Source organism: Sorex fumeus, unplaced genomic scaffold (genome assembly GCF_029834395.1).
Source record: "Sorex fumeus unplaced genomic scaffold, SorFum_2.1 ptg000007l, whole genome shotgun sequence".
Classification (NCBI taxonomy): Eukaryota; Metazoa; Chordata; class Mammalia; order Eulipotyphla; family Soricidae; genus Sorex; species Sorex fumeus.
This window is the reverse complement of record NW_026606064.1, coordinates 37,152,053-37,168,134: the sequence shown is the minus strand read 5'-3', so window position 1 is coordinate 37,168,134 and position 16,082 is coordinate 37,152,053. Positions and strand designations below refer to the sequence as shown.

The following is a 16,082-nucleotide window of genomic DNA, read 5'->3' as shown; positions in this document are numbered from 1 at the left end:
TCTTCCGCCCCTCTCCGAGAGCCTGGCAAGCTACCTAGAGTATCTCGCCTGCATGGCAAAGCCTGGCAAACTGCCCATCACGTGTTCAATATGCCAAACACAGTAATAGCAAGTTTCACAATGGAGATGTTACTGGGCCTGCTGGAACAAAACGATGAACAACTGGAGGACGGTGCTATAGTGCTAATCTATGGATTTATTTGGTACCTAAGGGCAATTGTGATTCTGCATGCGTTTGTGTCTGTTAGGATGATGGGCTCATGGGCTATCTGTATCTCATAGTTATGTCTCTTTACGTGTTGCAAATTGTGCAGTCTACTCTCCGGGTGTCCATTCGGATGTGTTTGGACACAGTACAAGTTGTAGGTCCAGTACCAGTGACACCTGTGCGGGGCTGCACGTCGGAGGATGAGGGGAATCTGCTTTTGTCTTCTGTTCTTGGGCTGTGAGAAAATGTTGAGTAGCCGGGTGTTCACGACAGGAATGTGCTTGTTTCTCAGCCAAGCCGGATCCTCACCCAGCGACAGGGGTCACGGTCACGTTCTGGGATGCCCGGGCTCGGCGTCCCGAGGGGGCGTGGCCTCTAGGCCCCGCCCCCGTCTAGGCCCCGCCCCGGGCTGAAGCCGCTCGGCTCCCTGGCGGGGTCTGGTGGGCGTGTCTGCCTCGGCCCCGCCCCCTCCTCCTCGGATCCGGCCCGCCCATTGGCTGAGCCACTGGTGACGTCTCGGGGCTCGCAGCTAGAACCCCGAGAGCCGGGCGGCGCGCGGGAGGGATTGTCTGTCAGGCCGAGCTCGCTTTGTTCCTCCGTCTCCAGCTCCCCTGGCCCCCGCGCGCGTCCTGGCCGCTGCAGCCCGCCGCGGGGGTGCTGGCCACTGCCGCCGCCGCCGCCGCCGCCGCCGCCATGGTGTCCCCGGTCACTGTGGTGAGTGCGCGCGCGAGCCAACCACTGTCCGACGCGGGCGGACCCCACCGGCCTGGACACTGGGTCCGGGCAGGCCAAGCCGCCTCGGGGCGCGAGGAAGGGCCCCGGGGTGCCGGGGTGGAGGTGGGCGCTGTCCAAAAGGAGCTGGGTAGGGGGGACCCCCTGCTTCCCGGGAGCCGCTGGACTGGACTCCTCCTCCTCCTCCTCTCCGCCGCGCCCCCCGCCCGCCCGCCGAGGGAGGAAAACAGTGGACACGTGACTCGGAAGCGTGACTTTGTTGATCTCTGTCTGGCGCTGCTCGGCGGGGTCGCGGCCAGCCCGGGGGTCCGCCGGGCCGGCCACGCTGGGGAGAGGGACCTCCTGGGACCGAATTTGCTTGCTCCTGAACCAGTCTGGGCGGGGTCGGGAGGTGTGTGTGTGTGGGGGGGGAGATGTCTGAGTTAAGGGGCAGCGTTGCGGGTGGAGGGGGGTCCGTTGCTGAAGGAAGAGGGGCTGGCTCCACCGCTACCCCCCTCCCCCTGGCCTCTTGGACATCCTTTTCCGTTTTGGACTTTCTTAACTCTTGACCACCGTCTTTTTCCCGCCCGCCCTTCTTCCAGCGCTGGATTCTCTGCCCAAGGTCCAGAGTGTTCCTCCCGCACCCCACCCCCCACACATACTCTTAACGAATGCTCTCGGTTTTTCTCCCTAGGAAAGAGCGAGGGGCTGTGGAGCGAATTTTGCCTCCAAGGGCTGACAGGTGGAGGTGGAGATCTTCGGCGCTGGAACTGTGCCTCTCTGCCCGTGCCCTCCCTCAGCTGCCCCTGCCTCTCCTCTGACCCCTGGGGCTGGGCAACTCTTTATTTTCTCTCACCCCTGGGCAGTGCCAGAGTAGGCTTGGACCCAGAACCTACCCCTTATGCCTCTCCCCCTGTCCCTTTCTCCCAGTCTGATCTGTTTCCAGGTAGTAATTGGACTGGGAGATGGTGCTCTCTCCCGAGACTCAGGTTGGACAGTTCACCCCAGTCTGAGGCTCTTTGATTAGAGTGTGGGTTTACAGGGTACCTCCAAATCACCCTCTGAGACCCTGGGTGGGAAGATGAAGGCCAGGATCCTCAGGAAATCACAAAGGCAGGATGTTGGCCTCCCCCCTCCCCCCAGCTTGGCACGTGCCTGCAGTGTTCTGGGACACACACCCTCTTTCTTTAGCTGCCCTCCCTCCCCCCCTAAGCTGCCTGAGACCAAGTCAGCTGCTCCAACTTCCCTTTTCTCTGTTCCCCTTCTCCAGCCTGGCTGCAGATCAGAAGTTGGAAAGAGTTCCTCCTCCCCCTCCCTGCCTCTTTCCGATGGGCCTTGAGTTACTTATTCTCAGAGGAAGGCAATTGACCAAAGCCTGTCCAGTATTCCCCCCTCCCCCAGCCCTGAAATCTGTGGGATTTTCAGGGCTATTTTTCTCATTCCCAACTCATGGGCCCTTATCTCCTTGCCTTGGCTTTGACACCCCCGTCCCTCCCACACCCCAGTGCTTTAAAGAGTGGAGGCCACAGAGCAGAACGATTGAGGGTTGAGGCATTGGCAGTGCTCACGCGTGTTTGTGGCACTCACCTGGCATTGCCAGGGTGATAATTCTGTGACCAGACCCCATTGCTGAGATTCACTGGCTCTGCCAGTCACGTAGTCACTGTGGTTTCTTGCTGACACTATTCCAGACGGCTGGGATGACGCTGGCAGTGAAGGACTAAGTACATTTGTCTTGGGTGGTGAGGCGGGAGAAGACAGGGACGGGAATGAAGAAGTACTGGGCTGCCTGAGGGGACATTAACCTGAGTTCCGTTTTCTGTCCGAGAGTGTTCATTAGGTCATGCCTCAGGGCTAGGAGCTGCAGAACTGGTGACACCCTGGCCCTGTCAGGTCTTTTATGCCTGGGGATGATGGTGAGGCTTGTCTGCACAGATGCCGGCTGGGGCAGGGCCTGCGCCTTCTCTGGTGTCAGTCTCTGCTCGGGGAAAGGGACCTGTGTCTGGGGTGGAGGTCTGCCCTGCGGGCATCGGTGCTGCTGTGCTGAGTGCTACTCTTGTTCTATATCCTCCAGGTGAAGAGTGAGGGACCCAAGCTAGTGCCCTTCCTCAAGGCCACCTGCGTGTATTTTGTGCTCTGGCTGCCCTCATCCAGCCCGTCGTGGGTCAGCGCCCTCATCAAGTGCCTGCCCATCTTCTGCCTCTGGCTCTTCCTTCTGGCCCATGGCCTAGGATTTCTGCTGACCCACCCCAGTGCCACCCGCATCCTTGTGGGGCTTGTCTTCTCTGCTGTGGGCGATGCTTTCCTCATCTGGCAGGACCAGGGCTACTTTGTGCACGGTTAGTGGCCATAGTAGCTACCTGGGAGGGTTCCTGGGTATGGGGGAGGGGGCGGGGAAGAGGGGACAAGTGCATGGATTTGGGTAAACACTTGTGTTGTTTTTTTTTGGGGGGGGGGTACTTCCGAGCAGTGCTCAAGAGGCCCTAGGGCCCTACAGGATTCTCAGCCAACCAGGCTGCTGGCTCAGTGCCTGAGGGTGCGATGCTGCTCAGGCCTTATGTTGCCGGGAATGCCTGAGCCACCCCACCCTAGAATTGGTGGGGACCTCTAGGGCTGCATCTGCTGATGATTGGCGATGTTGACCATCGCCCTCAACAACCATCGCCCCATGTGCTGCCAGGAATCTACGTGGGATATGGCACATAGCATGCAATGGGCCCTGGGAGATAGCACAGAAAACTTTTGAACCAGAATATGCTGAATCTCTGTGGGTTTCTGAGGCCAGAGTCTGTGGGTCCCCTCTTGGAGGTTGATCTCCAGTCATTTCCTGCTCCCAGGCACTCCACTTCCTCCCACCCCCCTCCCTGAGCCGGCCCTCAGCATTCCTTCATATTCTCTCATCCCAGGTCTGCTGATGTTTGCCGTGACCCACGTGTTCTACGCCTCGGCCTTTGGTATGCGGCCACTGGCCCTTCGGACAGGGCTGGTGATGGCGATACTGTCGTGCCTGTGCTATGGTATCCTCTACCCAGGCCTCTCGGGTGCCTTCACCTACCTGGTGGGGATCTACGTGGTCATTATCAGCTTCATGGGCTGGCGGGCTGTGGCGGGGCTGAGGCTGGTCGGAGCAGCCTGGCGCTGGACTGAGCTGGCAGCAGGCAGTGGGGCGCTGCTCTTCATCATCTCAGACCTGACCATCGCCCTCAACAAGTTCTGCTTCCCCGTCCCCTACTCGCGGGCACTCATCATGTCCACTTACTACGCCGCCCAGATGCTCATCGCCCTGTCAGCTGTGGAGAACCGGGAGCCGGTGGACGATTACAGACTGAGCAAGGCTGACTGAGGGGCCAGAGCATGGTCCTTCCTCTCAGCAGCCAGGGCTGAGGCCCAGAACCGTGGACTCTGCAGGACCTGGATCAGGATGGTTGTAGTATTATCCTGGAGCAGCAGGTACTGCCTGGGACATGGACACGATGGAAGGGTCAGCAGTGGGACAAGGCGCTCTTCACCAGCTCTAGCTCAGGTCATGAGCTAGAGCCAAGAGCTCAAATGAGCTAGACCAAGGCTCCTTGCTGGAGCCGGAAGTAGACGTTTCCCTGCCTCAGCCCCACTGGGATTGTCCATAGACCCTCGAGGGGGTGATGGTGCTTAGCTTTTTAACTCTCCTGCTCTCCGAATTTTACCCGATAGAAGAGTTTGACTTACTCACTTTTCCTGACCTGTGCAGTGTTGAGGGAAGATGGGAGAAGTTGATACTGAGATGTCCCAGGGCTGGAAGCCCTTTCAGATGCCCATAGTCGGGAAGGTCGAGAAGCGGGGCTTTTCCCTTTCCTTCATCAATCCTTGTTACTTGAACAATCTCGATTTCGAAGTGTTGGGTGGAAAGGTATCTGTCCAGGTAGTTGATTTTGTTTTTGTGTTTTAATTTGTTTGGTTTGGGTGCCACACCTGGCGATGCTTAAGGTTAACTCCTGGCTCAGCACTCAAAAATTTCTGGCAGTGCTCAGGGGATCATTTGGGATGCTAGGGATCAAATCCTGGTTGGCTGCTTGCAAGGCAAGTGCCCCACCCACTGTACTATCCCTCCAACCCCAAGAGGAGGGCATTTCTTTGACCTGAGAGCTTGGGTTATCCAGGATTCAACTTGGTCCCATCTCAAAGGCCAGAGCTCAGGCCCCCTACCACCACCCTTAGACTCTGTCGCCCAGGGCTAGGGTGAACTATGCCAAAGGAAGGGGCCACCTATGTGTGTGTGTGATTGTGAGTCCGTGCACATGTAGTCTGCCTCAGTTTAATCTTAGTGTGTTTGCCATAAGTCTCTGCTCTTATGTCTGTCGAGGTCTTACGGGGAGAGGGCTCGGGGAGTTGCTGACTGGGGTGCTTGAGGCTGGCTCAGGTCGCTGGGACCCACCCTGCCCCCACACTCAGTGCTTTCCTTCCTGCCACCTCCTGCTCTGGGAGCGAGGGGGCAGCGGCAATGACACTCTAGGGTCATAAGACCCAAGGCACTTTCAATGCAAGGGGAACAAGGAGGGGACAATTCCATCCTCTACTGTTTTCGAGAAGAAAGAAATAAAAAACCCAAGGGCCATTGGCTGCCCTACTTGTCTGCCTGTGTAGCACGTGCCCGCCCTGGAGAGGAGGGATGGGGGCCTGGTGCCAGGGGCTCTGGATGTCCTCACAGTCTGGGTCACAGTCCTGGCTAGGGCAGCTTGGCGCCAGGCTGGCTCCCTGGAGCTGGTGCTGGTTGGTCACAGGGGTGGGCGAGTAAGGGGAGACGATGGGGAGGGTGATGTGCAGGTTTGTCCTCGACGTGTGCCCTGTGCACAGGAGCCTGGCGGCATTATTGTCGCTTTCTCTGCTGATGCCATCACCTCCCCACCCTGCCCCACAATGATCCAGCTTCCCTTTCGGCAGCTCCTTTCTCCCAGGAATCCAGGACTCAGAGAATTGGCCGATTCATACGTTAGACATGAAACTCTGGCAGAATAATGCACAGTTGACTCCAGGGACATTGGCGTCTGACCCAGAAGCATAAAATGGGATGGGTGGTGGTGAACCTGCTTTTAGTTGAGTTATGTGGTGGTGAGGATGTGATGGGGGAGATTCAAGTCTCATATGGGTGTTGGGCGAATCCGTGCTTTTCATCCACACCGAGGTTCTCAGAGATCCCTGGTGGAGAAGCAAAAGAAGTTGAGGGAAACTCAGGGACCCACTTTTCTTGTTCTAAGTATGACAACAAAAGCTTTTTTCTGTTTAAGGTAAAGGCTGGGGATGCGGCTTATGGGTAGAGCTATATACTGAGGCCCGGGTCCAATCCCAAGCACCTCAGAGCAAACAAACCGACAGAAAAAACTCAAAAATGTTGGAGCTGGAGAGAGTTCAGGTCGCCAGAACATGTCCCTGGCATGCTAGGGGCCCAGGTTCTCTCGTCAGCTGCATTCAGGACACAACCCCTGAGCAGTGAACCAGGAGCAGCCCTGCCAAACCTCACCAGCCCTGCTGAGTGTAGTTCAAACCCTTTCTCACCTTCACCACCCCCCCCCCAAAAAAAAACCCCTAAAGCTAAGAACCCTAAGTTTGAAACCCACCCAGTAAGGTAGAACTTTAGATGCTGTCACTCTCAGACACTGAGAACTTTGGTCACTGAAGAGGCGAGGGCCTAAAGGCAGAACTCCAGCATGAACAAGGATGGGAGTGGGATAGGGAAGAGGAAGGTGTGCGAGCTCCGGGAAGAGGGGGCTGTGCAGCATTGCGGATGCGGAGGAGGAGAAGGTAAGTCACAGCCTCCAGAGAAGGAGGCTGGCCACTGCCTGTGGAAGTGGGCTAGGACTAGGCTCTCAGGAGTCTGGAGTCTGTCTGTTCCCACTCAACCCCAGAGCTGTCTCCTTGAACCCTGCTGCACCAAACCCATGGGGACAGGCCAGGGTGCACTCCTCAGTTCATTACCTGGTCCTGCCATTGAACGTTTTCACTAGTGACATCAGAGATCAAACAAGGCTTCCTGGCTGGGGCCCATTCTGTGGACAGGTTACGGAATCCCACAGTGCAACATCCTCCTGGTGTCCAGGCTGGCGCTCACATTAGGTACTTCGATGCCTTCTGCGAATTTTCCTAGACGGGTGAGAGTATTACTTTGTCATCTTGAAAAGACAAAACAAGTATTCGTGTTGGTGGCTAGAGAGGGCAGGGAAAACTAGTGAGCTGGACTTGGAGTTACTACCCAGGAACCAGGGGCTGAAACCTACTCACTGCCCTCAGTGTCCCCTGGGATTGGAAGCAGCCCCAGACTCTCCAGGTCAGCTGAGCATGTGGGGCCGAGAGTTGCCATTTATTCAACCCCGAGAATTTGCCAGGCATTGTGCCAGGAACCTCCATGCACCCTCACTTAGGCCTCAAGAAGCTGAGAGAAAAGGCTTCAGCAGGCCTTGCCAAGGTCACATGGCTGATTCGTGCCAGGGTCCAGGGGCCGTGAGCTCACAATCAGAGGGAAGCTGTCAGCGGTCTCTAGCTGTGGAACGAAGGCTGAAGGCTCCGTCTTCCCGCAGTGCCTCCCTGGCCTAGTTCTGTTACAAATTTCAACAGCCACTCAGCAGGTATCATCCTGGTGTCAGACCGTTAACAGCACTCGAGAGACAGAGCAACAGGATGTGGTCCTGTCACAGGAGAAGGCATCTCTAATGGGATGACAAGGGCCAACACGGCAGTGGAGAGCCCTGGGGAGAATGCAGGGAGTGGCAGCAGATGCAGGGGAGACGGGGGCTCGCCAGTTGAACTTTTATCAAAGGGGTTCTAGAAAAGCTAGGAGGGAGTTTAAGCAAAAGGATGCCAGGCCACTCAGCATTGCATTCAGAGTGTGTGCCGTGCTGGCTGCGTAGCTGTGAAGACAGAGTCGGGCTGTGCTGGAAAGAGTATTTTCTCCTCCTTTGCCTTGTGAGCAGATACAGTCCAATGTGCAGGAGGAGCGCCCCCCCCCCCCACCAGGTTCCCTTCAGCCCCTCCCTTCTGCCTTATCCTGCAGTGTTTGCCTATTAGAATCATTGGCATGGGGCTGGAGTGATAGATAGCACAGCGGGTAGGGCATTTGCCTTGTACACGGCTGACCTGGGTTCAATTCCCAGCATTCCATATGGTCCCCTGAGCACTGCCAGGAGTAATTCCTGAGTGCAGAGCCAGGAATATCCCCTGAACCTCACCAGGTGAGGTGTGACCAAAAAAAAAAAATTCATTGGCAAAAATTTGTCAACAACCATTTTCCTGAACTTGAGAGGAGCAGGCTGTAATTGGACCAGTATCTTTCAAAGGTCCAGGAAAGGCTGCAAACTCTAGTCCGCGGGGGGTTGTAAACTCCCACACCTGCTGCTGCCAGGTACTGCGCAAGGCCCTGGGAGGATGAGGAGAGGCACCGTGATAGCCGATCTGTTGATGCAATCAGAGATACCCCACACCTTCCCGGGTGCAGATCAGGTGCAGGATCCTCAATGGAGCTGGTGAGTCTGCAGCTGCCGGGACCCTTGCCTAGTTCTCTGGGTGCACTTGTAGCCGCTGCCCCTCTCCGGAGTGCAGGTAGGGACGAGGATCACAAAGGCGCGCGAGCGCGCGCGCGCGCGCATGCTGCTGATGGAGTTGCGCCAGAACTTGGGAGTTGGCCCTGATGCTTACGTCACCCTTGGAGAGGGTCACCAAGGGCTACCGGTTCCAAGGGCCATGCAGCTCCCGCGGGTCACCAGGGGCCGCGGGTTCCATGGGCAGTGCAGCTCCCGTGGGTACCGGGGGCCGCGGGTTCCGCGGGCCCATGGTACTGCTGCCGGAGCCGTCCGGGTCCCGTGCGCTTTCTGCGCGGAGTCGGGATCACCAAGCGCGGCCAGTGTCGCCAGCCCCTTCGTGCTGGGAGAGTCTGGACGGAGGCGCCCGCCCGTTGCTCGTTGCCCGTTGCGCGTTGCCCATTGCGACTCCGGCTGGCTCGAGTTCAGCACACCTGGGAGATCCAGCTCCGCGCCCAGACTTGAGGTGGGGTCTGCGATGTCTGTGGTTCCCTGCCTGCCACCCCTCCCGTGCCTGGGGTTCACGACCTCAGCCAAGGGCACAGCTTTTTCCTGCCCTGAGAGTCCCGGACCTCTTTTCTGTCCCGCAATTTCTGCCACCTGCGAGCTTTCAACTGCTTTTAACTCTCCACCCAAACTTTGCTCAAGACCCCTCACCCCCTCCTGGCACTGCGCTCTGCTGCGCTCTCATTTCCTCTTGCTGTGTGCTCCCCCCACACTTCCCCCACTCAACCGCAGCTCTCTCCCGCTCTTGTCTGAGCTGAAGCCTCGGTTTTGTCCGCCTAGCCTTTCTCCCGTTCCCTGCCTCCTCCTTTGTTCCTCCCTCCTTCTTTCTCCTTCTCCCTCCTCCCCTCTCCTCCTCCTCTTCCCCACCTCCTCCTCCACCTCTCCCTCTCCTCTCCCCATTCTTCTCCCCAGATTTTTCCTCCCATCCTACCACTCCCCTTTTCTCCTCCCTCTTCCTTCCCTTTCCTCCTCTTCCTCCTTTCCATTCCCCTCTTCCTCCCTTCTCCTTTTCTGCTTTTCCCTTCCTTCTTTAGAGGACATGGTCCACTTCCTTAATCTCACCTTCCCCTCTCCTCCACTCCCCCCCCCCCCAGCCTTTGCTTCCCTGGGTGTCCAGACCTCCACCCCCTTTTCTCTGCTGCCCTCCCACCGACCCTCCCACCACAGTGTTCTTCCGATTTCACCTCACATTTTGGGAACTCATGACAACCCTATGTCATCTCTACCATCGAGGATCCAGGATATAACCCCCAAGTTCTCTGACTCACACTCTTTTTCGGGGGGGGGGTGCTCAGGGGTTACTCCTGGCTCTGCACTCAGGAATCACTCCTTGTGGTGCTCAGGGGTCCCTATGGGATGTCGGGGATTCAACTCTGGTCTGCCCTGTGCAAGGCCCTACCTGCTCTCACTCCAGCCCTCTGGCTCACTCTTGTTGACTAGCCAGGTGTCCTTAGAGTCCCATGGGTCACTGTCACTGAGTTTGTTCTGTGCCTCCACGGCTGTGCTGCGGGGAGTGAGCCGGTCCTGTATACTTGCAGCTAACAGAAGACATCCCGAGAGGCCACTGTGAGCTGCTTCATGATGGACCCATCATCTGCCCCAGGGCTGCATTCAGGGAAGAGTCAATGGACTGCGGCCTCCCCGAACCCTTGCAGATAAAGGGTGACTGTGGACAGTGTGGAACTGCTGAAGGTCTATCAGCCACTCTGGAGGCCCTGAGCTGCCAGGCCCAGTAGAGGAGGGCCAGGGCACATCTTTTCCGCTGAGTCTCAGGCAGCTGATGGCTTAGAGCCAGTACTGAACTTCCTGAGCTGGAACACAACACAGGGGAACAGGAGCCTGCCTTGCATGCACGTGGTTCCAGTTTGATTCCTGGCACTATAGGGTCCCTGAGCACAGAGTCGAGGGTGGAGTGGGGCCTTGAATATTGCCAGATTTCCAGGTATGCTTATCAACCCCACACCCCAACACACACACACACACACACACACACACACACACACACACACACACACACACACACACACACTATTGATTCCAGAGCTGTAGGTACGGTATTTGCCTGCACAGGTCCAATCCCTGTTACCACATATGGTACTCCCAAGCCTGTGATAAGTGATTCCTGAGTGCAGAGCCAGGAGTAAGCCCTGAGACTGTGTTTGCTTCTGCCCTCACAAAAACAAACAAACAAACAAAAAAGCTATTTCTAAAGTGTAGCCTGCCATTTACTAATCCTGTGAACTTGGGTAAATTGTCTTCTCTGAGCCCCATTTTCTCATTTGCAAATTAGGGCCAACGAGAACTCACTGGAATATTGGGTAAAGTATCTGGCACATTAGAACATCAATAAAAGCTTAATTCTTCCCCCACCCCATTCTTGGGAGATTTAAGACTTTATCACAAAGCTTCCAGTCATCCCATAAGGTCATCCCATTTTTTAGGGGGGTGAAAATAAAAAGGGGATGAACTTATCTCTTTCTGCCCCTCCTGCTTCTCTCCCTTCATCTACTTTGTTGTTTTTAGCTTTTGTTTTGTTTAGGGGCCATTCCCAACAATGCTCAGGGCTTCATCCTGGCTCTGTGCTCAGGGATCCCTCCAGGTGACCTTGATGGACTGTGTGGGGTGCTGGACAGCAAACCTAGGTCAGCCTCATGCAAGGCAAGCACCCTCCCTGATATACTATCACTGACCCTCAAGTGCTCTCTGTGGACCAGACTCTGCCCTAAGCCTCGAAGTCCACAGGCTGTAACTGCAGAAATTGGAACAAAAGTTCCATTCTAGCCCACTGCCTCGAATCTTTAGGACACTGGGGGGGAAAATCAGAAATATTCTTCCCCATTAAAGTGATGGCTAAGGGGGCTGGAGTGATAGCACAGCGGGTAAAGCGTTTGCCTTGCATGCAGTCGACCTGAGTTTGATTCCCAGCATCCCATATGGTCCCTTGAGCACCGCCAGGAGTAATTCCTAAGTGCAGAGCCAGAAATAACCCCTGTGCATTCCCGGGTGTGACCCAAAAAGCAAAATAAAAGTAAAAATAAAGCGACGGCTGATGGAAGCCTTCTCTAACCTCTTGGACTACCTTAACTCCACAGTGGATAGGGGGTCTCAAACAGCATGAAGTGAGGCTTGCGGTCATACCTGCCACTCCGACTTGGATGGCATCAGGTGTCTCTTCACACTCATTCTGGAGCAAGCATACACCCAGAAGCTCTTGGTGGGTGGTGAGGCCCTGGGATTGGTCTTTGCCCTTGGTGCTGGGGACACAGTCATTCTGCCAATGGCAGTGGGGGGCATGAGCCTTGGATGGTGGTTAGAAATGGTAGTGGGGTTACTTAGGTATACTGGGAACTTTCCACCCCTCATTATCAAGAAGTTTCCTGATCACCAGGGATATGGACTACCAGGGCAATTGGCTTGCATGTGTGAGATTTTCCAGCACCTCTCCCTCTGTCTCCCTCTGTCTGTCTCTCTGTCTCTCCATCTTTGTCTCTGTCTTGCTCTCTATCTCTGACAACACATACACAGCAAAAATAAAACAACACACAACCAAGAAAATAAACACAAAAATGTCCTCTGCCAGATACTAGGGCAGTCTTGCCTCAAGTGGGCAGTGCCACACCCTCTGGGGGGGAGGTGCTGGAAAGTTCAGAGTACAATTGGGGGGCACTTGCCTTTAAAGGAGGTCAATTTCCAGGGGGGTGCTGAATAATTTGTTTTTTTTTTTTCTTCTGAAAAGGAAGTGGTAGGCCGAATACATTTGGGAGCCTTTGATCTAGTGCCAGGAGTCTGGCAGGCGGCTGAGTCAAAGGACGAGAAAAGACTGTGAGCACTGCGGCAGGCAGCCTGGCGACGCTGGGCATCTGGGGTCTGTGGTCGGGAGCGACTCATAGAGAACGCTGGTCCCAGCTCTGGTCACCATGTGATGCTCTAGTCAGACACTGAGGTCAAATTTGGAGTTAGCTGAGATGGAGACAGAGGTGGGACCTAGAGAGTTCTCTCCACAGGACTCAGCTATAAACCTCTTCTCCAGGGGGGTGTGGAGCAACAGGACAGCAGTAGGGCACTGTCCTTGCATGCAGCAGACCTGGGTTCAAGTCCCAGTATCCTAATGACCCTCTGAGCACTACAAGGAGTAATCCCTAATTGCAGAGCCAGTGGAAGCCTTGAACATGTTTGGGTGTGGTCCCCAAACACAAACAAATCAATCCCTCCTCTCTAAAGCCTTTCCAGCCAAGGAGTGATTTTCCCATGCGTCTCTTTTTACTGATTCCTAAGCTCTTAGAGGACAGGTGTCTCTTTTGTTTTCATATCCCTAATGTTTCCCTTGACACACATTTGGCACTCAGTTTTTGTTTGTTGTTTTATGGGAAGCCCCTGGAATCACTGAGCTTTGTCCAGGCACAAATATAGATAAAGGCTTTTTGGGGGCGTGGGGGGGGGGCACACCTGGCAGTGCTCAGGGCTTGCTCCTGGCTCCATCCTCTGGTAGCTTCTGGCAGGGACTGGGGAACCATATGTGGTATCTGGAATTGATTATAAGCTATGTTCCCTACCCACTTTCTATCTCTCCAGCCCAGGATGGCTTTTTTTTCTTGAATGCAGCTTCATCTGATTTTCCCTTGAGGGAAGTGGTCTCGTGAAAAGGCTTGGAGCTAGGAAGTTGGGCCGTAAGCCCCTGGTCCTCTCTGTGGCCTCAACTGGTGGCAGGTCCTGGGCTCCCTCCTCCAGTTAATTCCTCAGGCTCTGGAACCCCAGCCAGGCTTACAGCCAGTAGCTGGCAGTAGTGTTTCTGCCTCTCTGTGAGGCTTCCAGCAGGTGGCCTGAGATTGGTGGTCTCTGTGCACTGGGATGGCTCCTTGGCATCTTACAGCCCGCTTCTCACGGGGTGTGTGTGTGTGTGTGTGTGTGTGTGTGTGTGTGTGTGTGTGTGTGTGACCGAGGGCGTGTCTGTCAACTCCCGCTGGGCTGGGGAGATGCTGGAGTTGGGCGATTCAGATGGGGTTCTGGGGTACAACAGACACCTAGTGGGCCCCCAGACTCATCTTCACTCAAACCCATGCTCAGTTTCAACACTTGGTATCGCTGAGACCTTACTTCCAGGCCCTCTGTTCTAACTCCCTCCTCATCTGGCTTTGTGCACTCTCAACAACCAGGTCTCTAACTACCTCAACATTTGTACCCTTGAGGGGCTAGAGTGATAGCACAGCGGGGAAGGGGGTTAATTTGCACAGCCGACCCTGGTTCAATCCCCAGCATTCCATATGGTCCCCCGAGCACCACCAGGAGTAATTCCTGAATACAGAACCAAGAGTAACTCCTGTGCATCGCTGGGTGTGACCCCAAAAGCCAAAAAAAAAAAAGAAGCAAATTAAAAAAAAATCAACACACAAAATTGTACCCTTGAAATAGTCTCCAAATATTCCTTTTCTCTTTCTTCTTTCTTTCTTTCTTTCTTTCTTTCTTTCTTTCTTTCTCTTTCTTCTTTCTTTCTTTCTTTCTTTCTTTCTTTCTTTCTTTCTTTCGTTCTTTTTTTTTGTTTTGGAGCCATGCTCAGTGGTGCTCAGGGGTGAGCCTTGGACTAGTGCTCTGGGCTTCCTCCCAGTGGTGCCAGGATTGAACCTCCAGGATTGGGCCTCCTGTGTGTAAAGCATGTGCTCCAGTTCATTGGGCTCCCTTTCGTATCCCTGATAAACTTTTTTGCCCCCTACTATGTCTTCTTGCTGTTTCTGTCTTCCAGTTTTTATTTGCTGGCTTTCTCGTGTCCTGCCTATTATCAGAGTGGGAGCACCCAGAAAGAGGAGACTGGGGATCCCTCCTCTCCAGAGAGGAATCCCTCTATCAACTTGAAGAGGCGCATTCCACTCTGTGCAGCTGAGCTACACCCACTGCATGCAAAGCGCCCAACCCAGTGGGCTAACACTCTGGCCCCAAACCACAGCTCCTGATGTTCTCTCTTGATACATTCAATCATGGAAATCAGTTAGGAGCAGAGTAAAAAGTTATTAGCTGTCACAATCGAAATGCCAGTGTTGTCAAGTTTCTTCTCTCCGAGAGGAAAGTAAAATATTAGAATGGATTCAAGGTAATCCTTAAAATAATATCAGCCTCTTGGATTCAGGATGATTTCTGGACTAGAGGAAACAACGGACTCCCAAACAGTGGGATGTATGCGCTGGGATGCACACAGTCCTGGAAGGACCCTGGCGCGTGTTATCTATGTGTGATCTGAAGGGGGAAACTTGAGGAATGCTACAAACAAACTACTTTTGGCTCTGACTCTGGAATCTGCGTGTCTCCTGGGACAGCTGGAGATATGGTCCCATGGGATTTCCCCACAGACCAGCAGTCCTCACTGGCTGAAGGACCCCAACACCTCCCATTCCCCCCCCCCCCCCCCAGTTTCCCATTGAGCTCAGACAGAACAATTTCACCCTCCGATGGGATTTTCTGCAAACACTTCCCCTGTGTCCTGTCACTCCTCTTCCGGAGTAGGCTGCCAGGATAGGAAACTGGTAACCCTTCCCCTCTTTTACGTGCATGGTGGAGAATTTGGTGACTTTGGCATCCACCTCGCCTATCTTTACCCAGGACTTCTTGCCAACTGCTCTCCGTTCCACTGTGAACTGTGTCACAGGGCATCTGCTGTTGTCCTTTGAGGCCTTCCATTTGACGTGCACTCAGCTACCGGAGAACATTCCAGAACTCCACCCAACCCTGCAAAGGCTCAGAAGGACACACAGAAGACAGGTTCAGACTGGGGCTTCAGAGCAAAGGATTGGAGGGCCTCATCCCACCTGCACTGAGCACAATCTCTGTAGGTTCTGAGCTCTCTGGACCCCCAACCTGAGTCCACTGCTCCTAGATTCTGTCCCCCGAGTCTTCTGTCTCCCAGTGCTTGTATAGATTAGAGAACTGTGGGGTTCCTCTTTGGTTGATTCCCATCCCAGAAGACAAGCTCTTCCACTCCTTGGAGTTTCTAGAACTCTCCTGATCCCGGAAATGACAGTTGACCTTAATTATCTATCTTTACCTTTTATTACCTATCTACTCATTCATTTTTTTTACTAAAGGACTATTGGGGATCCTTCATCAGTGTGTCCCCAGAATACTTAGGTATGCAGAAGAGAGAAGACTCAAGCTACTAAATAATTGAACCCCCATTTTTTTCTGTCTCTCCACCCCTGCAAGAATAGGATGGTAGCCATGATGTGTGTGATGCTAATAGTATGTGTGCTTTATTTAAAATTTTTTTTTCTTTTCTCAAGTCTCAAGCTTTATTTTAAATAACCTCCAGTGAGAATGGAGTGGGCTAATCACACCCCTTCCCTTATTATATCAATTAACCAAAACAGGAAAGAAAAAGCACACCCTGGAGCCAGCCTGCCAGCCACTTGGCAGGGGCGGAGTACCACTGAGTGGGACAGCCTCGACCTTGTCCGACCAGAGCATCCTTTGGAGCCTTGATGGTTTCGTCTACCATATGATAAGGCACACAGCCTTAGAAGCTGCAGTCAGGGTGCTAACCTGCACCATCTCCCCCATGAAGGCTTCAAGAGTGTCAGTAACGTCCGCATGGTTGATGTCCACCCCATACCACATGCCTTCCTGGCTAT

The 16,082-nt window shown here is 54.4% G+C and overlaps 1 protein-coding gene across 1 annotated transcript; it reads left to right on the top strand.

Annotated features, from left to right (window-relative positions):
- Positions 1-789: 789 nt before the first annotated feature.
- Positions 790-5,528, top strand: TMEM86A (transmembrane protein 86A). Its single transcript, XM_056132297.1, has 3 exons — positions 790-922; positions 2,994-3,258; positions 3,826-5,528. The coding sequence occupies exons 1-3, from the start codon at positions 902-904 to the stop codon at positions 4,260-4,262; spliced, it is 723 nt and encodes a 240-aa protein (XP_055988272.1). The 5' UTR covers positions 790-901; the 3' UTR covers positions 4,263-5,528.
- The last annotated feature ends 10,554 nt before the right edge of the window (positions 5,529-16,082 follow it).